Source organism: Rhinoraja longicauda, chromosome 4, assembly GCF_053455715.1.
Source record: "Rhinoraja longicauda isolate Sanriku21f chromosome 4, sRhiLon1.1, whole genome shotgun sequence".
Classification (NCBI taxonomy): Eukaryota; Metazoa; Chordata; class Chondrichthyes; order Rajiformes; family Arhynchobatidae; genus Rhinoraja; species Rhinoraja longicauda.
In genome coordinates, this window is record NC_135956.1 from 44,138,086 (window position 1) to 44,163,135 (window position 25,050).

The following is a 25,050-nucleotide window of genomic DNA, read 5'->3' on the forward strand; positions in this document are numbered from 1 at the left end:
GCTCCAGGAAAAGCAGGGAGCAGGATTATCTTGGGGATAGTGTAGCAATATGTTGTTACAAACCTGGAGAGCTCCCTCTGCACTGTTACCATTTGGTCAAAGATAAATTGCTAAAATAGACTCGAATCAAGTCTTTTTATTTTGATTAAAAAAGTAAACCTTTTACTTGCCTGGCCAAAAGCAGAATAGACTCTATTGTCTGGGAATTTCTATTAGGACGAATAAGCAAGATTACAGTTTATTTATCAATGAAGAGACAGAAGAAACAGAATACACACACATTTTAATAATTGTCACACCAGGCAGTTGCTCTACATATGAGCAGCTAGGATTACATACGCAGCATGGGAGTGGAATACAATTTGCTCATTGTGGGGCAGTGTGATAATTAGTTTGGACAAGCTCACTCCATGCATACTGTGGAATAGGTCCAGACACCAAGATGATGTCAACAGCCACAATCTGGTCAGTAACATGCCTGTAGACCCCAGTTATGTGGATCTGCCTTGGATATTAACTTCAATTTCAACAGAGAAAGTCATCAGTCATCTTCCACAGATTAAGAATATCGTGCACCAAAGCCTTCTCTCTGTCCAGTGTATCTGGACCCATATACAAACAAAAGTGATGCAAGATTATTGGTCCTGGATTTCAAATCTCCAATTGGCCAACAAAGATACAACTGAATGCAGATGCTGAAATCTGGAGCAAAAAAAAAACTGTTAGAAGAACTCAGTGGGTCAACCATTAATTGTGGAGGTAAAGGAGTAGCTGATAGTTAGGGTCGAGACTCTGCATCAGGACTGAAACATTCCTTTGCCTCGACAGATGTTGCTTGACCCACTGAGTGCTTCCAGCATTTACATTTTGTGCACCACCTGACCAGATTTCTGTTGAATTAAAGAACAAATAAATTAAAATACTCAGTGATAAACTAATATCATCAGCCCGTAAATAATCACAAGATGCATACAGTGGATTTTTATAATATTTCATTAGTAATGCACGTGACATGGTTCAAATGTGGATATGTGCGCCCAAACGTGCTTGTATGCATTTCAGTACATATTAGCATTTTTGTGAAAATGGGTAAGTGCTTGAATGCATGTATTTGTGCGCATGTGTATATGGTGATTGGGGAAAGGTGAGAGTTTATGTCCATGTATGACTGCATGTGGACATACATGTTTGAGGAAAAGTGTGAGAGTCTGTGTGCAAGAGTGGATGACTATGTGTGTCTTTGTGTGTGCGTGTCAGTGTGTGTGTGTGCGCACACATGCACGAGAAAATAAGTGTGTCCCAGTGTATCCTAGAGTGTGTGTCTATCAATGTGCGTGTGTCTGTGTGCGTAAGTATACTACGTAATATATATATTTTTTAAGTTAGATTGATTCTTGATAAGCAAAGGGGTGAAATGTTAGCATGAGTAGATGGGAATGTTGAATTGAGGTTACAATGAGATCAGCTGTGATCTTACGATGGGTCGGTGCAGGTGTGAGGGGATGAGTGGTCTATTCTAGCCTTTCATTTGTATGTGTGTGAAAGGCTGCGTAAAGCTCCATAAATCCAATCCAGCTAATTACCAAAATAATCAATCTGCTCTCAACGATGAGCAAGTTGATGCGAGCCAGCAATGGTGACACGCAACATTTTCTTCCCAATAGCCTGCTTACTGATGCCCAGTTTTCAGTTTTGTGTTTTGCCAGGACCACTCGGTCCTAAATGTCAGAGGGAAGGTGGGAGAGATTAACCTTGACATCAAGGCAACATTTGATCTCGTGTGGCATCAGGGACCCCTGCCAAACCTGATGTCAATGGGCCTCAGAGCAAAATCACTCCAATGGTTAAAGTCATATCTAGCACAAAGGAATCATCCTGCCCCAGGACATAATTGCAGGAGTTCCACAGGACAGTGTCCTGGGCCCAACCAGCATCTGCTGCTTAGTTACTGACTCTCCTCCCATGACAAGGTGAGATGAGAGGATATTCACTGCCAATTGTGCAATGTCTGATTCCATCACACAAACATTAAGCAAACAAAGCAATGCAGCAAGAGCTGGTAAATGGCAAATAGTATTCATGCCACTAAAGTACCAGTTAGCCATTGCCTGGCAATTCATGCCATGAATGTTACTTGTCATTTACTGGGCCTTGCTGAATGCAGGCATGGGCTGCTTCATTTACACCGATCCTCGATATTCAATAGCATTAGCTTTGTTATCTTTTATCATCGACATGCTTAGGGGCCACCATTGACTAGAGACTCACCTGGATGGCCATCTGTATACCATAGCCTTTGGAGCAGGTCAGAGGTTGTGAATCCTGTGGTGAGTGACTCACCTCCTGACACCCCTTCAAGAAGATGATGGAATACTCTGGACTTGACTGGTTGAATACAGTGCCAACAATTCTCAAGACAAAGCAGTCCACTTGATTGATTCTCCATCCATCACCTTAAACATTAATTCTCTCCATCACTGGTGCAGTGGTGCCAGAATGCAACGTCTACAACTGCACTGCAGTTACTCACCCAAACTACGTGGGCAGCACCTCCCAAATGCTCAACACCTATCACTAAGAAGGGATGGAAATATATATTCTGGTCTTGTGGGAAGCACTCAGATTCTCGAAAGTTAATAAGTAAATTCAAAATGTGGATGTGAATGGAAGAATTTGTATAAATGTGCTTGCGTATGTGTGAAACTGGATGTGTGTGAATGTATTTGCTTGTCATAATGTCATACAGCCATAGAGTCATACAGCGTGGAAACAGGCCCTTTGACCCAACTTGCCCACACTGACCAACATGTCTCATCTACACTAGTCCCACCTGCCTGCATTTGGCCCATATCCCTCTAAACCTATCCTATCCATGTACCTGTTTAATTGTTTCTTCAATGTTTCAATAGTTCCTGCCTCAAATACCTCCTCTGGCAGTTCATTCCATACACCCACCACCCTTTGTATGAGTGTGAGTGGGTCTATACACGCGTGACCATGCGTTTGATTGCTCGGACATTGATGTACGTGTATGTGAATGTGATATTTTATATATACATGTGAGCATGTGTTTTTATGTGTGCGTGTACATGTAAGTGTGTGTACATGTATGGTGTGTGATAGTGCATCTGAGTACACGTGAGTGTGTGTGAACATATGAAAGTGCATTTATTTGTGTGAACATATTCGCTGACTGTAATTCTGAGCAACAATCACCATTGCCATTGGCGCAGTGTAAAACGTGGCGTCCTGATTTTCAACACTATTCAACACCCAATATCAATCCTGCTGTGACTGACTGCAAGTTACCAAAGGCTTTTATACATTTATATATCACCCAACACTGGATCATTCCATTTTGTATTGAGAAACAACTATTAAACCTATTATTATAAAACTATTATTATACATAAACCTATTAGCCCATTTAATGTTAAAAAAAAGTATTTTAAAACTAACATAAACAGAAAGGGATTAAAAACATAAAAGCAATCAGAAATCAATTAAATGTTCAGCCTTTATGGAGTGATGCTCTGTGACTGTGGAAAGATTTATGCAAAGAGTAAACCATGATGTGAGCAGTAAGTGTGGTCATGCCAAGGTAAGCACAGAGAACTCCTCCCCTTCATGGGGAAGAATGATTGAACTCAGGAATTCACCCTTTTCTGCATCATCTTTTTCCTTCTCGTTCTCTCTCCTCTTCCCTTTGACAAGCTCCATTGCAAATTGTTTTTTGACTTCTGTTTGTTACCAACTCACTCAGGAATGACCAGCTGCTTTCCTTTCTCAGACCTTGCCTGCTCTGCCTTCTCAGTACACCTTTAATTACAACAGAGAATGCTGGAAACATTTAGCAGGTCAGGCAGCATCTGAGAAATAAAACACAGTGAACCTTACAGGTCGATGACCTTTCCTCAGACTGGGAAGATGAAAGTAAGATGCAGAAAAAATGGAGGGGGAGGAAGGGAGGGATGGGGAGAAGAGAGGGAAAAGAGCGTGTTAGAGTGGGGACCAAAAGAGATTGCCTGTAAAAGGAATGATAGAGAAATGGGGTGATTGGGTAAGTAAAGAAACATGAGGCAGTATGAGTGGCAGAAACAAATACCTGAAATCAGAGAAGCCAAAAGGCTGCAACATCCCTGTCAGTAGACAAGGTGCTATTCTTCATGCTTACATTTTTGCTGGAGTACCATAAGAGGCAGAGGAGAGAGGTCAGAGTGGGAGCATAAGATTTTTAATCTGATTCTGTTTCTTTTACTTGTTCAGTGCCCCCACTCCCCCGAATATACTCGGGTCACGGCCAATAGTGGAAAAAAAATTGGCAGTGAACAAGGACAGCTGGTCACTCAGCTGTCCTTGAGCATCCACTGACCATTGGGGTGGTGTGGGATGGGTGGGGTTGGGTGGAGATATGCATTTGGAAGGTGTGGGTAATGGGATGGATGGTAGCTGAGTGTGAGGATTTTAGGCTGCAAAATAGCTCAGCCAACAAAACTACAACCTTTACACAATGCACAGAAACCAATGAAGCCAGGCACTGTCCTTGATCTCTGAAACTTTTGGTTTAAGCAGCACAGAATCTCCAATCAGAGTACAGTGTCATTAGTAGTTATTCCGAGGACTGAAAGGGTTACCTGTACATGTCCTGCACTGCCAACATCTCAGTCTCAGTAGGTAGTCTAGGGTTAGTGGGCAGTCAAGGGCTCTGCCTGAGTTGACTGCCTGCCCCTCTTCCGGGCCTATGTCCATGCCCGCATATCCCTGGAGAGGGAACAAGTGGTGTCCACAGGGACTCTGGAGGCCATCTGTGAAAGCTTTCCCCTGCAGCCTCTCTCCAGTTCTTTTCTGAGGGCCCCTGTTGACTCTGTTTCCCATCTCCATTCCAGGTCACTCAATGCACAAAGATATTTTCCCCTCTACCTTCCAACCTTTCAACTGCTCCCTTCATTCTGATCTCTGTGGTCACCCATCCTCCTCCCCCTGCATTTATTGGGGCCTCCTTATCTTGAACAATTGAATTCTGTTAATGCTCCCTGACTACGAGTAGAACTAACCCCCATTTCCCCAAGAAAATAAAAATATTCCTCCCCTGAAAATAGAGACATAGAGTCATAGTTTAGTTTAGTTTCATTTAGAGATACAGCGTGGAAACACTAAGACCATGCCAACCAACGATCACCCATACACTGGTTCTACGTTATCCCAGTTTCACATCCCACGCACAAGGAGCAATGTGCAGAACTAAATTAATCTACACACCTGCACGACTTTGGAATGTGGGAGGAAACCAAAGGACCTGGAAGAAACCCACGTGGACACGGGGATAACGTACAAACCAGTACAGACATCACCCGTAACAGCATTGAACCTGGGTCTTTGGTGGTGTTTGGCAGCAGCTCTACCAGTTGCACCACTGCTCTGCACTCTAATAGTCATAGCGTTATACAGCAAGGAAACAGGCCCTTGATCAAAATCATCTTTGCTAACGAAGATGTCTTCCTGAGTTAATTCCATTTGCCTGTATTTGGCCCATATCCCTCCAAACATTTCCTATCCATGTACTGGACCAAATGTCCTTTAAACATTGTAATTGTACTCGCCTCCTTTGGCAATGTCCTCATGCAGCTCATTTTACATATCCACCAACTTCTTTGTGCAAAGATGTCCCCCTTAGATTCCCTTTCAATCTTTCCCGTTACCTTAAACCTGTGGCCTCTATTTTTAAGATGGTGACAATCCACTTTATCTGTGCCCCTCAAGATCGTATAAACCTCTATAAGGTCACCGCTGATCCTCTTTTGTTACAGGAGAACAGTCCCTTCCTATCGAGCCTCTCATAACTTAAGCCCTACAGTCCTGGCAACATCCTCGTGAATCTTTTTTTGCACTATATATCAAATTAAATTGTGAGTATGGAAGAGAATTTGACAGGTAGGCACCAGACAAAAGAGTTCTTCTCATCCAAATGACCTACTGCTTGGTCACTGAAGATCCAAAGGCCACCTTGGGATTAGAGCATGGATCAGAAGCAGTTACAGACACATCACTTGACATGTATCGCTGGATTCCCCCTACATACAGATATCAAAGGCAAGAGGAGACAGCACCAGTGACCATGAAGCAGACTGTCAACAAGTGCTTATATATGTACAGTGTATAAGTTTATTATGGATAGACTCAGCACTGTGTACACACCAGACAAGCAACGAGGGGACAGTCATTGCTTGGATTATACAGTTACACCCTTTAAAGCATGTTATGTTGGCGACATCACTGGGACCGGTGCCGAGTCCAGCGCAACCATGATGGAGGGATCGTCCTGGAATGCAGGACGAACAAAAAGACAACTCCATGTAATAAACAGTCCTCATCCTGTGTTCATATGTCTTCCTGCATATAAATAGACACGTCCTGTTCTTCACCTCTCGGCAGCTTTACAAGCAGGGGCTTAGGTTGCATGTTTTAAATTATGTTAATGGCAACTTGTTGGACTGACCAGCCTTCAGTGTCCTCTGTAAAAGTCTTTGCCACACCAAACTTGTTCTGTACAGGCCAAACAGGGAACAGCAAATGACTGATGTATAAATAAAAAAAGCTCCGGCTCCCTCTTTCATTACCTGCCACTAATATTGTCAAAAGCAGCACAACTGCCAGGTGTGCAGGAAGGCCGAGCAGCCAGGGGCATTTTGTGGATTAAATGGTTTGTCCTCTTTTACAGGTCAGTGCTCTCTGTGGTTTGAAGTGCCACAAACTGTTTGCGCTCCTTGGCACGAGCTCGCTTCTTCTTCCTCCTGCCTGCTCCCTTCACTTTTGTTTTCTGCTTTCTCTCTGTCAAAGGAAAGAGTGACAGTTAGTCAGGCATCTTGCTGCTGTGGACACCAGTGCCACCTGTCCAATCCCACCCCTAATCACCCTCATGCAGCTGGAGTCTTCTGATAGAACCTCCTACATGCCTTGTTGCCTAGAAGGATTCAGATTGAGGAGTCTTCCAATGACAAAATGCACTGCACAGCAACCAGCATCCACACACAGAAAACATCACCACATTTTTGTTTATTAATTCCAGAGATGTGGGCTTTGCAGGTTAAGCCAGCATCTAATTGCCCACCCAAATGCTATTGAGAAGGTGGGGGTGAGCTTTCTCTTTGAACTGCTACAGTTCTGGAGGTGTGAGTATATCCATAGTGCTATTAAGGAGGGAGTTCCAGGATTTTGACAGTGAGTGAAGGAACGGCAATATATTTCAAAGTCAGGATGGTATGTGGCTTGAAAGACAACTTCCAGACAGTGGTGTCCTGATGCTTGTGTTGTCCTTGTCTTTCTGGCTTGTAGAGGTGGTGGAAGTCTAAGGAGCTTTGGTTCCCCATCAATTCCTGATGCAGGTTCCCTTCCAACTCCTGTTACAGATTCCCCTCCAACTTGCACATCAGCCATTCCTTCGTCATGCCTGAGATGAATCCTGGAACTCCTGCAACAGACACTCTATTCCATCCTGACAGAGGAGAAGACTATGTGACAGACAGAGGCCATTCTGTCAATTGAGAGTATTCTCAAAGCTTCCTTGAAGAAATGCTACAGACTCTTTGTATGCTGATCCAAGAAGGGGATTTACCACAATCCATTACAATTCAAGCTCCTCCTATTCACATATAAAGCCCTAAATGGACATCCCCCCCCCCCCCCCCCCCCCCCCCTACATCAAAAATCTTCTAACCCACCTCTCTAACTCCAGGTCCCTCAGGTCGGCCGACTTGGGGCTACTCACTATCCCGCGGTCTAGGCTTAAGCTCAGGGGTGACCGCGCTTTTGTGGTTGCAGCTCCTAGGCTGTGGGACAGCATCCCTCTCCCCATCAGAACTGCCCCCTCCATCGACTCCTTTAAGTCCAGGCTCAAAACCTATTTCTACTCCCTAGCGTTTGAGACTCATTGAGGAGGCGCTGTGAACTGTTTTGTATGTGCTGTTGTGTTTGTATGCTACTGTATGTTTCATCTTTTCCTTAGTACCTAATCAGATGTACAGCACTTTGGTCAACGTGGGTTGTTTTTAAATGTGCTCTACAAATAAAATTGACTTGACTTGACTTGACAATTGATCCACTTCTAAATCACTAACCGCAGTGCACTCTTTTTACACTCTATTCCCTTTCCCTTTGCATTTCCTGTGTACTCCTATATGGTTTGTGATTGTAATCATATATCCTTTTCACCTGGATAGCATGCTAAACAACATTTTTCACCGCACAGTATATTGGTACACGTGACAATAAACCAATAGTAATTCTTGCTAAGCTCTGGCTCAAGACCATTCAAGTGGAGAAGATTGGGTTGGCAATGAGAACCTCTGTTCCATGATCAAGAGCACAAAGAGGCCCTCAATAATTGCAGAAGGAGCGTTCCCACTTCACAAACTGTCTATCACCCCTATCAGCTACCTCCTGCCCATCTCCCACATTGACATTTTCAGCCACCTTAGAACCCACAGAACTGAGTGGAAGAAAATCATGCCTGACACAGTCTAAGAAGACAGTGCTCCACTATGGCCTGACTAGTGTTTTGCACAGTTCCAGAGTGACCTCCCTGCTCTGGACCTTTACGTTTAGGTTGATTAAGGCAACTTTCCTGTGCACTGCCCGAACTCCTTATCTAGCAGCCCTGCTGTCCTTGGACAGAGCTGTGGACTCCAAGATCTTCCCCATTCCTTCATAAGGAGGAACTTGTCTGAAATCTCATTTCCTGAGAAGTGGGAAAGATAATCTCATTGAAATGTTCTCAGAGGCTCTCAGAAACAAAGCTGAGAGCAACTTTTCACTTCTTCAGGGACATCCAGAACCAGGGAGCACAGCCTCCTGACCTGGCCAGGATGGGGAGGATTTTGTTCCCCACAGAGTGTCTTCATCAACATACAGTGGGATGTGGAGCCAAGAGTCACTGGATTCAAGCTGCAAAGTAAAGGATCTTGCAGAGGCCAACGACGTGGCACTAAAAATTGCTCGCTATCGGCAAACATTTGTGTGATGACACGAATTTAAAAAACTGAATTCAAGCTGAGGAAGGTTGAGGAGAGACAGATTGTGGGAAACAGGCAGGAAAATGGAGCTAAGGGCGTTCATATCAGCCATGACATTACAGAGGGGCTGAATGGCTTTCTCCTGCTCCATGTCCATATATTCTTGTGTGCTTGGCTGCCCTCTATTACCACTTGCTATCTGCCTTCACACAGTAGTGAAGGGAGAATGTGAGACAGTGACAGCCTACTAAAGGGAACTTGAAATAGACAGGCCTACAGTGTTGAAGGTCACTGCATTAATTGGAAGGGGGTCTCTTGAATGCCACAGAGCTGCATACCCACTGATCACAGTCCCATCATTCAGGCAGCAGGGGCCAAGTTATAACAATGGGACCTTGTGAAATACGAGCACATTAACAGGCAAAGCAACCTTCTATTAATCCGCATTAACTAGCCAAGGTGCAGCTAGTTAATCAGGAATGATTAACAACCAAAATACACCAAGGGATCCTTTGTTTTTATAAGCCAGAATTGGATTTAAATGGTCAAATAATTTGGAATAGTGCTTCACCTTATTTTTTTGCCTGTCAGAGGATAATGGGACACCAAAAGCTGAAGTAACTCAGTGGGTCAGGCAGCATCTTTGGAGAAAAGGAATAGCTGATATCTCTAGACCCTTTTCCAGACTCCAGAGATGCTGCCTGACCCACTGAGTTACTCTAGCTTTTTGTGTCTATCTCCGGTTTTAACTAGCATCTGTAGTTCCTTCCTACACAAAGGATGAATGAGATTGGTACTCCCATTTACAGCTTAAGCCCACGTTAATATTCAGCCGAGCTGCAGCCTGAGATCACAGGGCGTTAATCACACAGCGCCCTTCCTGCCTGCCTGTCAGTTCAAAGTTGGTTTCTGGAAATAATTTCTGATCTGCAGATTGACTTCAGTTCCTCTTAGCTTTAAAAGTCTGGGCCCAGATCCATTTATTCCACTATTACTTGTAACCTAGGCTGATTTGTAACAAAGTACAGGGTTTCTCAAAAGTTGACGGAGTACGGGTTCTCTTTCGAATGAACTATAGTTGTATTGGTTGGATTGGGAGGAGGAAGCAGAGTGATCAACTGCAGTTAGTTCCTGATAAAAACGAAATTGGCTTCTTGTGACTTACTCTGAGTGATCCCTCTATTTTATTGGGAACTGGAGAAATGATGGCCATTCACAGCCACGCAACTTGGATGAGAGAAGATATACACAAAATGTTGTACACTCAGCGGATCAGGCAGCATCTCCGGAGAAAAGGAATAGGTGACGTTTTGGGTCAATACCTTTCTCCAGTCTGAAGAAGGGTCTCGACCTGAAACAGCGCCTATTCCATTTCTCCAGAGATGCTGCCTGAACCGTTGAGTTACTCCAGCAATTTGTGTCTCTCTTTGGTGTAAACAATTTGCAGAGGCCAATTAACCTACTAATCTACGTCGTTTAGATGTGCAAGGAAACTGGAACACCTGGGAGAACAGGGAAAACTTGCAAACTTCACACAGATAGCACCCGAGGTCAGGATTGAACTTGGATCTGAGAGATAGGGTACTCTCTCCCGCTCTCCTGTGCCAGCCTACATATGAACTATTGAGTCAGCTATTAACTCGGGTCAGGCTCAAAAGCTGACCCTCTCTGCCTCCTTGTGGCGTTAGGAGGTGGTGTCACATTGGGATCCTCCACACTGCTCACACGTCTCGAGTTGGCAAAGCCTTCCGCATTCAACTACCCGCAGTTGGAGCAGCCTCCCAAGAGGACTCAGTGCTAGCAGGCACCCAGCAGATGGCACTGTCTTCCAGTGGCTGTGTCCCAACTGCCACAATTCCCCAAAGACAGTCCAAGCTCAGGATCCCATTCCCGACCACAACACAATCCAAACTCCACCACCCTCAACCAACGCCCACCCCAGCACACCCCAACCTCAACATGCACAACGCACTCCACCACAACTCATCCTCTTCCACCCCTGCATGATCGACCCATCTTATCTTCAACCCACTCCATTCGACAATCTCTGTTCCAGTCGCACACTGGCCCTATTCCCAAACTCTATTTCCGTTACATTGGTGACTGCATCGGTGCTACCTCCTGCACCCATGCAGAACTCATGGACTTCTTCAACTTCTAAAACCAATTTTCATCCGGCACTCAAATTTACTTGGACCATCTCCGACACCTCCCTCCCCCTTCTTGATCTCACAGTCTCCATCACAACAAATCGACTATTGACTGACATATTACACTGACTCCCACAACTATCTCGGCTACACTTCTTCCCACCATGCGTCCTGCAAAGACTCTTTCCCCTACTCCCAAGTCCTCCATCTACGCTGCATCTGCACCCAAGATGAGGTGCTCCATACTAGAACATCCGAGATGTCCTCATTCTTTTGGGAACAGGGGTTCCCCTCTCCCATCATAGATGAGGCCCTCACTCATGTCTCCTTAGTACCCCGCAGCTCCGCCCTTGCTCCCCCTCCCTCTAGTCACAACAGAGACAGAGTCCCTCTAGTCCTTACCTTCCACCCCATCAGCCGACATTTCCACCACCTCCAACAGGATACAACCACTAGCCACATTTTCCCATCTCCACCCCTTTCCACCTTCCGCAGAGAGCGTCCCTCTACAACTTCCTGGTGAACTCATCCCTTCCCACCCAAACCACCCCCTCCCCTGGTACCAGGCAAAGAGTAGCAGAAAGCCGGAGGATTGCAAAATTTTCAAAGGACAACAGAAGGTAACACAAAGGGCAATGCGGGTGAAAAGATGAAGTACAGGGGTAAGCTGGCCAAGAATATAAAGATAGTAAAAAGCTTCTTTGCGTATGTCAAGCGAAAAAGATTAATAAGGACAAATGTGGACCCCTTGAAGGCAGAAACAGGTGAAATTATTATGGGGAACAAGGAAATGGCAGAAGAGTTGAACAGGTACTTTAGTTCTGTCTTCACTAAGGAAGACACAAACAATCTCCCAGATGTACTAGAGGACAGAGGATCTAGGGAGGCAGAGGAACTGAAAGAAATTTGCATTAGGCGAGAAATAGTATTGGGTAGACTGATGGGACTGAAGGTTGATAAATCCCCAGGGCCTGATGGTCTGCATCCCACGGTACTCAAGGAGGTGGCTCTAGAAATCTTGGAAGCATTGGTGATCATTTTTCAATGTTCTATAGATTCAGGATAAGTTCCTGTGGATTGGAGGGTAGCTAATGTTATCCCACATTTCAAGAAAGGAGCGAGAGAGAAAACAGGAAATTATAGACCAGTTAGCCTGACATTGGTGGTGGGGAAGATAATGGAGTCAATTGTTAAAGAAGTAATAACGGCGCACTTGGATAGCAGTAAAAGTCAGCATGGATTTATGAAGGGGAAATCCAGCGTGACTGATCTTCTGGAATTTTTTGAGGATGTGACAAGTAAAATGGATGAAGGAGAGCCAGTGGATGTAGTGTATCTGGACTTTCAGAAAGCCTTTGATAAGGTCCCACACAGGAGATTAGTGGGCAAAATTAGAGCACATGGTATTGGGGGTAGGGTATTGGAACGAATAGAGAATTGGTTGGCAGACAGGAAACAAAGAGTCAGAATAAACGGGTCCCTGTCAGAATGGCAGGCAGTGGCGAGTGGAGTGCCACAAGGCTCGGTACTGGGCCGCAACTATTTACAATATAAATGATTTAAATGATGGAATTAAAAGTAATACTAGTAAATTTGCAGAAGACACAAAGCTGGGTGGCAGTGTGAACTGCGAAGAGGATGCTAGGAGGTTGCAGGGTGACTTGGGCAAGTTGAGGGGGTAGATGCATGGCAGATGCAGTATAATGTAGATAAATGTGAGGTTATCCACTTTGGTGGTAAGAACAAGGAGGCAGATTATTATTTCAATGGTGTCAGATTAGGAAAAAGGGAAATGCAATGAGAGCTGGGTGTCCTTATACACCAGTCACTGAAAGTAAACATGCAGGGTCAGCAGGCAGTGAAGAAAGCTAATGGCATGTTGGCCTTCATAACGAGAGGATTTGAGTATAGGAGTAAAGAGGTCCTTCTGCAGTTGTATAGGGCCCTGGTGAGACCACATCTGGAGTATTGTGTGCAGTTTTGCATCAAACAGATACTCCAGCTCACACACAATACACACACATGCATTATTCACCAATACACACTTAGACATACAGTATATACGCACATGCATATATATATATATATATATATATACACATATAGTCACATACACTCATACATACAGATGCATACATACACACCTACTCACAGATGCACATGCACTGAACATGTGTATACACACACTCAGACACATATTCACTGACAGGCACATGCACATACACATGCACTGACATGCTGCATACAGATGTGCATGTTTACAGGCACACGTCATATCTATACACACTGCGACACACATGCACAGACTTGCACATGCACATGCACACACAAAGGTACATGTGCACATATAACCAAACACATATGCATGGCACTGAGCCTTGTGGCTCCTGCCTTCTCTGGTCCAGACGTCCTGGGAACTGATGCTGCTCACTTTCACACTGGATTCTGCATCAAGTCCAGGGAAAAAGTGAACAGATGAATCCCAATAGGAATACTCAACTGGCTTGGTGGGCCTTGAGAGGATAGGAAGGGTTAAACAAAGATATTCCCAGGAAGGAAGGAGATGAACAGTAAACCCTTTTCTCCTGGGCAGCATGGAACTGACTCCAAAGGGAGTGAGGTGAAGAGGAGTGGGCTTTTTGGCATCTGGTGATGGGGGAAGGGAGGAGAGGGAGAGGAGGGTTTGGTATGGGTTAGAAGCACCAGCATAGAGTAGAGCAGCTGGATAATCGGTGGCAGTGCTACAGTCCCTGCTTCCACCACTCCAGGCAGCCAGGAATCCACCAACTTTATTTATAGGCTCTTGGATTGCTGACAATTTCACACAGCTGGAAATGCAAGGTTCCACAAGGTTTCCACCAGGCCATGAAGTTACGAAGAACATACTATGAACATTTTCTGAAGAGATTGAGATCAAGTTTAGTCGGGATTTATTCTGCACTGGTTTTACAGATTGGAATCAAACATATTCTCTTTCATCAGCGTGGTACCACAATGAGGCAGAACTATTAATGATTCAAATCATCGTCATCGTATACTATCAAACCTGATGGCTGGATATGCTTCTGGAGAGAATGTCATCTGTGTCAAGGTATCACAAAATGCTGGAGTAACTCAGCGGGACAGGCAGCATCTCAGGAGAGAAGGAATGGGTGACATTTCAGGTCGAGACCCTTCTTCAGACTGATGTGAAGGTGCCAAGGTGAGGTCCCAGACCACAGCTCATCCCCACTGTGTCTGCACCGGGAGACAGACACTGCCAGTACTGGGTTTGTGCTGACAAACCCACATCCCATTACAAAGCTACAGGACTCCGTATTCTGTCCTCAGGATAAGGGACGTACGTGACACTCCCTCAGCAAGCAGACTGCAGAAGCTTGATAGGCAGCCGGCTGTGGAGTCTAGCACCAGGGGCTAGTCTCAGAATAAGGTATCAAGCATTTGGCTGCCTCATCCCGATGTCCCCAACATCCTTTGTTAACATCAAAAAAATCTCCCAGTCTCTGTTTTGAATGAACTCATTGAATCTCCAGAGCCTCCAGAAGACAGAAATCTCAAGGTTCACCAACTACTGGGTGAAAAAAGAAGATAAATTTATTACCTTAGATGTTGACAAACCTTTGTAATTCTGTCCTCCAGAGGCAGTGGGGACTCAGTCACTGTGTTCAATCAAAACAGAGATGGATATATTACGACATGTTAAAGAAATCAACAGATATGAGCATTGGTCAGAAACATGGCGGGTAGATTCGTCTTGATCTTGATGACTAGTGATGCAACCCTGTTTAGTCCAAATGGCCTGCGCCTACTCTTAATTCTTACAATCTTATGATTATAATTCCCAGAAGATTGGCTGGAATATAGATGGTTACCAGCCAGAGCAAAAACTCCTGGGTGTACAAGGTTTTGCAGAAAAGCATAAAGGCTGCAAATCCTGGCAGTGACTACAGATGTTGTCGCCGGGAAGAGACAGGCAACATCGTTGTGAAGCCACTGGCATAGATTCACTTGCATGTTTGTCCACGCAACAATGTAACTCCCAAAATGGATTCCTCTCAAATTAACAAATTAAATTACAATAGACAATAGGTGCAGAAGGAGGCCATTTGTCCCTTCGAGCCAGCACCGCCATTCAATGTGATCATGGCTGATCATTCTCAATCAGTACCCCATTCCTGCCTTCTCCCCATACCCCCTGACTCCGCTATCCTTAAGAGCTCTATCAAGCTCTCTCTTGAATGCATTCAGAGAATTGGCCTCCACTGCCTTCTGAGGCAGAGAATTCCACAGATTCACAACTCTCTGACTGAAAGAGTTTTTCCTCATCTCAGTTCTAAATGGCCTACCCCTTATTCTTAAACTGTGGTCCCTTGTTCTGGACTCCCCGAACATTGGGAACATGTTTCCTGCCTCTAACATGTCCAACCCCTTACTAATCTTATATGTTCGATAAGATCTCCTCTCATCCTTCTAAATACCAGTGTATGAGAGAACTGAAGATAATGAGGAGAACCAACAATGGATGGAGAGACGTCTTGTGTGCAAGGAATGCCTTTCAAGGTCTCACAAAGCTTCAAATTAGTTTACAGCCAGTCAAGACCTTTTCATAGTGTTGCCACTGCCTGGTGAAGACGTGCACAATGGCAATAGGCAATAGACAATAGACAATAGGTGCAGGAGGCCATTTGGCCCTTTGAGCCAGCACCGCCATTCAATGTGATCATGGCTGATCATTCTCAATCAGTACCCCGTTCCTGCCTTCTCCCCATACCCCCTGACTCCGCTATCCTTAAGAGCTCTATCTAGCTCTCTCTTGAATACATTCAGAGAATTGGCCTCCACGGGCTTCTGAGGCAGAGAATTCCACAGATTCACAACTCTCTGACTGAAAAAGTTTTTCCTCATCTCAGTTCTAAATGGCCTACCCCTTATTCAATAGACAATAGACAATAGGTGCAAGAGTAGGCCATTCGGCCCTTCGAGCCAGCACCGCCATTCAATGTGATCATGGCTGATCATTCTCAATCAGTACCCCGTTCCTGCTTTCTCCCCATACCCCCTGACTCCGCTATCCTTAAGTGGCTCCAGTGCATTTATTAATCTGGACTACTCCAACAGCAACTCCCAATCCAATGCCATTTACAGTGTCCTCCATAATGTTTGGGACAAAGACCCATCATTTATTTATTTGCCTCTGTATTCCACAATTTGAGATTTGTAATAGAAAAAAACACATGTGCACATTGTCAGATTTTAATAAAGGTCATTTTTATCCATTTTGGTTTCACCATGTAGAAATTACAGCAGTGTTTATATATAGTCCCCCCCATTTCAGGGCACCATAATGTTTGAGACACAGCAATGTCATGTAAATGGAAGTAGTTATGTTTAGTATTCTGTTGCATATCATATCATATCAATACAGCCGGAAACAGACCTTTTCGGCCCACCAAATCCGTGCCGCCCAGCGATCCCCGCACATTAACACTATCCTACACCCACTAGGGACAATTTTTACATTTTACCCAGCCAATTAACCTACATACCTGTACGTCTTTGGAGTGTGGGAGGAAACCGAAGATCTCAGAGAAAACCCACGCAGGTCACGGGGAGAACGTACAAACTCCTTACAGTACAGCACCCGTAGTCAGGATCGAACCTGAGTCTCCGGCGCTGCATTCGCTGTAAAGCAGCAACTCTACCGCTGCGCTACCGTGCCGCCTTTGCATGCAATGACTGCTTGAAGTCTGTGATTCATGGACATCACCAGTTGCTGGGTGACTTCTCTGGTGATGCTCTGCCAGGCCTGTATTGCAGCCATTTTTAGCTCATGCTTGTTTTGAGGTCTAGTTCCCATCAGTTTTTTCTTCAGCATATAAAAGATATGCTCCATTGGGCTCAGATCGGGTGATTGACTTTGCCACTGAAGAATTTACCATTTTTTAGCTTTGAAAAATTCCTTAGTTGCTTTAGCAGTATGTTTGGGATCATTGTCTTGCTGTAGAATGAACCGCCGGCCAATGAGTTTTGAGGCATTTGTTTGAACTTGAGCAGATAGGATGTGTCTATACACTTCAGAATTCATTATGCTACTACTGTAGGAGCCATTTTGCATATTATTATATTACTTTATATCCTGCTGTATTATTTGTGGACACCAGGGGGTTGTCCTGAGATGAATGTTGGAGTTTACGTAATGGACTGGGAGGTGCCATGAGTGGGGCCAGAATTATGAGTATAACTTGCCCAGCACTGACGCAATGCTTCAGTATGACACGCCAAGAACCTGCTGAGATAAGGTTCAAGTCAAACAGTAACTACAAGAATCTGCTCAGATAATAAGATTTTAGTGGCCATACAAATCACGATGAAGACTGCTGAAATATAAGGTCACAGTAGTAACAGGATACGAAGGTGTGTCGGTGAGAAACAAAGTTCTTACTACAAACAAACAAGTTAACGACGGGAGATTTACTAATCTGTTTTGTATTTTGCTTCAATAAACAACTAACTAATGGCCACATCGTGAAGATCTCTTTGTTGTTGTTATTTGATTCAAGATCCACCGCTCCCATTCCTTCGTCAAACGGTAAGTTTAAGGACTTTATAAGGAAGGACTAAAGTTGCCGCTACAAGGGTAAGAACTTATCTTTGCCGGAGCGCATGTGTAAGAAATTATCTGAACTGGAGTGATTTATTGTAAAACCTTCCTCAGCCGGAGTGAATAGATCAAGAGCTATCTTCGGTGAGAGAAGATAAAGTAAATCCGTCTCTAAGAGTCATTTAAAAGGAACTGGCTCTAGGAGTGGGGCTGAAGCTTGTGTAGTGGAAAACAGTAACTAGGATTGTTTTGTCGCAAAAGCTTTGAAGCCAGAAACAGACTGATAAGAGTCACTGTGTGCGTTAATTGACTTCGGAGAAAGGAAAACTTTGAAAGCCGTTACAGCATTAAACTTTATAGGAAAGCTGTTTTTCAGAAGTTGTAAAAGAAAACTACGACTGAAAAATGCTGAGAAACAAAGAAATGACATTGAGCAACGCAAGTTATCAGCTTGGTTTGAATTCCAAAGATACGATTTTGCGTCAATACGTCTTAAAGGGATATTGACGTACAAGTATGCTTGTACGTAAATCTGATGTTCAGGCAGTAGGTGGCGCCATCAGAATGGATTCCCAAAGTCAAAATGGTTTTTCTTCAATTAGTGAAACTTCAAAATTCTCTTACGTCTTGGAGTGGGTTGTCTCCCTGAAAAGCCAGCGTGAGATTGAAGAAGAAGAAAAACAGAAAAACTCAAGATATAAACAAGCTACCAAGTTAATAGAAATGATCAATGAAGAATATGAGGCACTGGTAATGTTACCACTGACTGAAGATGAGCTTGAAAAGCAAAATCAGTGGATTCACCAACTCTCAAACTCTAAATTGTTCTTCAAATCTCATTCTTCAACTCGTGCATCTTGGACGCACTTTGCTCATGTGAAGGCTAAGGCAGACCTAACCGTTCTTGCAGAACTGGCTGCCTTCATGGAAGACAGGCATGAGATTGAGGCACAGGAACAGAAGAAACGAGATGAACAATTGAAAAACAAAGAATTGTCAATTGAACAGAAGAGAAGACAATTGGAAATGGAGTTTGACCGGAAGAGAAGACAATTGGGAATGGAGTTCGAACGGGAGAGACGGAAGGAACAGCTGAGAAGACGGAAGGAACAGCTGAGAAGACAGAAGGAAGGATTGGAACTAGATGCTGCAATGGCCGCTGCCAAGACAAGACTCAATGTACTTAAGGCTAGGAAATCAAGATACAGCTCGACAGCAGCTGATGGGATGAACTCTTATTTGAAAAGAGGAACTGTCAAAGGCCCTACCTTTGCTAAGGCATGAGAAAAGCCGCAAACACCCAAAAGCAGTTTGGCAGCAACTACAGAACCTGTGGAATCACAGGTGCAAGAAGATCATTCTGAAATACATCATATTGAACAGAAGGACAAGGAAAATAAACCAGTACATACAGAGCAGAATGAAAAGCCAATTGTGGGTGATGCTGCTCTTCCATCTCAGATGTGTGACCATATCAGGGCCGGTGATGAAACCCGCATCTTCTCCAAAGCAGTCCAAGCTGATCCATTGGCTGGAGAATCTGGTCCTGAAAATACTTGTCTGAACACAGAGATGACTGAGACCAACTCTGAACTAGCACCAGAAAACTAAATGAATCCATCACTAGCGAAACTGACGAAGACTATCCAGAAATCTATGTTACAAATGGAATTGCCCTGGATGGTGAACTGAGAAGGGACCACGACATCAGGGATGGAAATGGCTGTCCTGCCACTGCTGTCAATCGAATATCCATTGCAAACCATGAGGAGCTTCTGGTCAAGCCATACAATCACGACTTCATAATGGGAAAATCCAGAGTTGACACAATGCTGCGCAAAGAATTACAGCTTCAACTGGACAAATCCATCTTCTGCAACGATAACACAACGGTGCTTAAGTACATCAACAATTAAACCAAACGCTTTCAAGCATTTGTAGCAAACAGAATCCTCTTCACAAGGGATGCTACTGATGTATCACAATGGAGATATGTTAGCACAAAGGAAAATCCTGCAGGTGAAGCATCAAGTGGGCTGACAGCAGACCGCTTCTTAAGCTGGAAGAGAAGAAGACTGAAGAAGATACTATCTAATGGGCAAAATATTGGAGACTGTACCAGATTCACAAGGTTTTGTGCGTACTGCTCGACTTCGGACTAAGAGCAACATCTTGGAAAGACCGATAATGAAGATATGTCTGCTACAGGAAGCCAACACCTGATTACAGTAATCAGTGGCTTGAAGATTGAAGAATTAAGAGTTTACGTAATGGACTGGGAGGTGCCATGGGCAGGGCCAGAATTATGAGTATAACATAGAAACATAGAAAATAGGTGCAGGAGTAGGCCATTTGGCCCTTCAAGCCTGCACCGCCATTCAATATGATCATGGCTGATCATCCAACTCAGTATCCCGTTCCTGCCTTCTCTCCATACCCCCTGATCCCTTTAGCCACAAGGGCCACATCTAACTCCCTCTTAAATATAGCCAATGAACTGGCCTCAACTACCTTCTGTGGCAGAGAATTCCACAGATTCACCACTCTCTGTGTGAAAAAAAACTTTTGCATCTCGGTCCTAAAAGACTTCCCCCTTATCCTTAAACTGTGACCCCTTGTTCTGGACTTCCCCAACAATTTGCCCAGCAGTGACGTAATGCTTCAGTGTGATATGCTAAGAACCTGCTGACATAAGGTTAGCAAGTCATACAGTAACTACAAGAGTCTGCTAAGATAATAAGATTTTAGTGGCCATAGGAATCACGATGAAGACTGCTGAGACATGGTCTTAGTAGTAACAGGATACGAAGGAGTGTTGGTGAGAAACTAAGTTCTTACTACAAACAAACAAGTTAACGACAGGAGATATACTAATCTGTTTTGTATTTTGCTTCAATAAACGACTAACTAACGTCATGAAGTCCACTTTGTTGATGTTATTTGAGTCAAGAACCACCGCTCCCATTCCTTCGTCAAACGGTAAGCTTAAGGACTTTATAAGGAAGGACTAAAGTTGCCGCTACAACTACCATCAACAGTTGTATCATCAATGATGATAAGTGAGCCAGTACCTTCAGCAGCCATACATGCCCAGGCCATAACACCCCCACCACCATGTTTCACAGATGAGGCGGTATGCTTTGGATCTTGGGCAGTTCCTTCTCTCCTCCATATTTTGCTCTTGCCATCACTCTGATATAAGTTAACCTTCATCTCATCTGTCCACAAGACCTTTTTCCAGAACTGTGGTTGCTCTTTTAGGTACTTCTTGGCAAACTGTAACCTGGCCATCCTATTTTTGTGGCTAACCAGTGGTTTGCATCTTGCAGTGTAGCCTCTGTATTTCTGTTCATGAAGTCTTCTGCAGACAGTGGTCATTGACAAATCCACACCTGACTCCTGAAGAGTGTTTCTGATCTGTCGGACAGGTGTTTGGGGATTTTTCTTTATTATAGAGAGAATTCTTGTGTCATCAGCTGTGGAGGTCTTCCTTGGCCCTTTGCGATTAATAAGCTCACCAGTGCTCTTTTTCTTCTTAATGATGTTCCAAACATTTGATTTTGGTAAGCCTAAGGTTTGGCTGCTGCCTCTAACAGTTTTATTCTTGTATCTCAGTCTCACAATAGCTTCTTTTACTTTCATTGGCACAACTTTGGTCCTCATGTTGATAAACAGCAATAAAAGTTTCCAAAGGTGATGGAAAGACTAGGTGCTGAGAGCTCTCTTCTACCTGCATTAAGGAGGCAATTAAACACACCTGAGCAATTACAAACACCTGTGAAGCCATGTGTCCCAAACATTTTGGTGCCCTGAAATGGGGGGACTATGTGTAAACACTGCTGTAATTTCTACATAATGAAACCAAATGTATAAAAATGGCCTTTATTAAAATCTGACAATGTGCACTTTAACCACATGTGATTTTTTTCTATTACAAATCTCAAATTTTGGAGTACAGAGGCAAATAAATAAATGATGGATCTTTGTCCCAAATATTATGGAGGGCACTGTACTTCTTAGAAGGGCAAAGGCACAATAAGCTGGGTAACCCCACTTCCTGCAGCATCCTCTCCAAGTCACACATATATCAGAGTGATGGCAAGAGCAAAGTATGGAGGAGAGAAGGAACTGCCCAAGATCCAAAGCATACCACCTCATCTGACTTGCAAATGCTCCTTCATTGTCACTATATCTAAACCCGAGAACTCCACTCCCCCACAGCAGTGTGGAAATACCTTCACAAGAAGGGACTGCAACAGTTCAAGAAGGTTGATCATCTTTGTCTACTTAAGAGCAATCAGCGATGGACAATAAATGCTGGCCTTTACAGACAGAACAAATAATGAAGATAATAGTTATTTTTATAATGTGTACAAAGTTTGGGCCCAGGTTTAGGCTGTATGTACCTTTAAGAACAGGATATTGAACATCCTCACTTAAAATGACAGCAGTTATAAAACTTTGGAGGAAAGAGTTAAAGCCAGGTCTGCCCCCAATGGCTTCCTGACATCAGCGGATATATGGGAGCTGGTCTGTAACCCAGGAGGGATGAAGAATTTGAACATCTGATCACAAGCAAAATACCACAGTGGACACCCAGAGCTTCAAGTTACCTTTGTACAAACAAGACCTTGGAATGTGCTTCACTCTGAAAAAAATTAAGAGTAAAATCCATTTGGACACTAAAGCTCTAGAAACGAAACACGTTATAAATCAGAAAAAAATCCAAAACATAACAGCATTTAAGGCAGCGCGCCTGTAACACTGGTCAAGTCAACTTCATTAGGTGTCACATTTAGTAGGTGCTCTGTGTCTACATACTGTTCTATTTTCTATTAGTTAGTTATTGGGTAATTTGATTTTTTTAAAAAACTACATCTAAAGTTGCCCAGATTTGGAACATAACTCTGAAACGCAAGCTGCCAGTGGATGGGAGGAGGGTGCAGGTACCATCCTAAGGGTTAACTGTCCCCGTGTCAGGGGGTCCAAATTTAAAAAAACACGAAGTGCTGAGTGGGCCACAGGAGAGGGGGGGGGGGGGGGGGGGGGGGAGGACAGTAGAATGAATGGTGCCTCTGGTATCGAAACACGCACACACAAACCAGAAAAACAATCCCAGGACTGCTACGATCTTCCAAACGCACAAGCTGTGATTCCAATACTCCTTCCCCCTCCCGGATGCTCCTCCAGTTGCACGCATTGCAAGAGGGATGTGTGCCAAATGGATGTTTTTAACGGTAACACAATCCCTGCTTTTCATTTTGAGTCATAACTCACATACTCCAGAAAGGAAAAAAAAATGGGTGCATCTTCTGAACTAAGAGCATACTTCTCTAGCTATAGGAATGTTTGCACTTTCTACTGTTACCAACACAAATGCTTCGTGGAAAGTTTATCAGTCATTTGGCGCAGATTTATTCTTGCTCTCAGTCATTTGGCGCAGATATATTCTTGAGTTTCAGCAGTCTTATCATGTGATTTTGAATTTTGCAAATCAGACCCATATATGGAAGTGTAAGTTCTTCATATTCTGCGTGGTGTGCCCTAGATTAAATGTATTGCGTGTATATATATATATATATGTGTACAGGGGCATATCTACCCATGCATTGTATACTTGTATTTATATTCATATTTTAAATATGTATGTTATGTTCTATACTTTGGCAATATAACGATGTATCTTATCGTGCCAATAAAGTTTTAAAACGTTTTTTAGAGTTGAAAAGATATGGTGTTTTGTGTCGATTCTAGCACCATAGCCCGGCTTCCACACCGTTTTGCCCAGACCAGCCCCTCGGGCTCAACAAACAGAAGGTACTTTTCGAATCTGGCAGTTTCCGGGGGGCTCGAAAAGCCTCAGAAAGCCCCCAAAAGCACCTCCTGAACAAACCAGTTCAATGTAAGTAGGTCCAGAACTCCCTGTGGCCAAGAGCTGATGAGACCCAAACATTAAAGTGCACCTTGTTGAAGAGCTCCGCTGCATTGCTGTTTATGGTTCTTTAGCTGATGAAATGATTGAATAAATTGGCTCTTCTCCCCCATTTACAGTCTCTCAGCTCAATCTAACAGAACTGCTAAACAGCCAACCCTGCCATTGGACTGCTTCATGCTAACACATCCTTGCTAGTAGGCGTTGGATTAAAAAAATCGTTCTTTCCATTCACAAAATGATTTTGAAGCCAATTATAACGTAACATTTGTGTTTGATATACTTCAAAACAGATGATGATTAGCAGAGCCTTAATCGGTAATGAGAGGAGGACTAATATCAGTGTATTAACCACAGCAAAGGCTACATCGGTCTGCTTTACTATCTTAGTTCCGAAGTTTTATGCTTATATGTTATACATGTACATCAAACAGTCCATAGAAATTGGTACCAAATGGTCTTAAACTCTTGGCTAACCTGCCACAATATCCCTGCTCCAAGCCTTCCAACTGTGCAGCCGTCCCTCAGTACTAATCTAATTGTGCAGTATTCCCTCAGTACTGCTCCTCAAACTATGCAGCATTACCATAGCAGGATTATCTTGAATCACAGACTCAAGACATAGTAAGACTTTGATCTCTTGATATCATAAGGTAGGTTAAGAACAGATGATGCCTAAAGAGCCACATCTTGTGTTAAGCTTGCTGCCCTGTTGTGGCCACCTTTCTGGAAATGACTTATGGAATATGGTTTTCTCTGCTCTGGGTCTGAGTTCTGGCTCTGAGCTCTGGTATTTTCTCCATAACCCCCAGCAACTTCTTTCCTAACAGTACAGCACAGGAACACTGTTTGTGCCGACCATGATGCCAAGTTAAACAGATCGCGCGGCCGCGGGACACCATTCTGCTTTAGTTAAACATTTTGTTCAAGATGGCCGCGCCGTTGTGTTTGGCTGCCTGCCACTGTATGTTTCTTTTTTTTTTTTCCTAATCAGATGTGCAGCACTTTGGTCAACGTGGGTTGTTTTTAAATGTGCTATACAAATAAAATTGACTTGACCATGCCAATAACAGCTCCGGAAACGCATTACAAAAAGGTAAATCCCTTGTGATGAAGATACAGCAGAACAGCAGCCTTATATGTTGCAGAAACAATATCCACTACTTGCTAATTCACCCTTTCAAAGAAAACCATTGCAATTTTGGCTCCAGCCTGGTCCATGGAATTTCCACCTTCAGATGGGCAGGTACAGACAACAGCAAGTATTTCCTCTCACCACTTGCCATCCATTGGTTTTTCTGTAACACTCTGCAATCCTGCCCTGTGCCAGAGCCCCTGACATTGGCACACCTGCCATGA

The 25,050-nt window shown here is 43.8% G+C and overlaps 1 protein-coding gene across 2 annotated transcripts in view; it reads right to left on the reverse strand.

Annotated features, from left to right (window-relative positions):
- Positions 1 to 283: 283 nt before the first annotated feature.
- Positions 284 to 25,050, reverse strand: part of rspo2 (R-spondin 2) — a 94,547-nt gene continuing 69,780 nt past the window's right edge. The window contains exons 5-6 of one of the 2 annotated variants that reach the window (XM_078397620.1): positions 22,373 to 22,407; positions 6,803 to 6,828 (exon numbers count right to left, since the gene is read on the reverse strand). In XM_078397620.1, the coding sequence (XP_078253746.1) occupies positions 22,403 to 22,407 (5 nt within the window). In that variant the 3' untranslated portion in view covers positions 6,803 to 6,828; positions 22,373 to 22,402. Of the gene's footprint in view, positions 6,829 to 22,372; positions 22,408 to 25,050 lie in introns of both variants that reach the window. The other variant, XM_078397619.1, reaches the window with a different exon arrangement.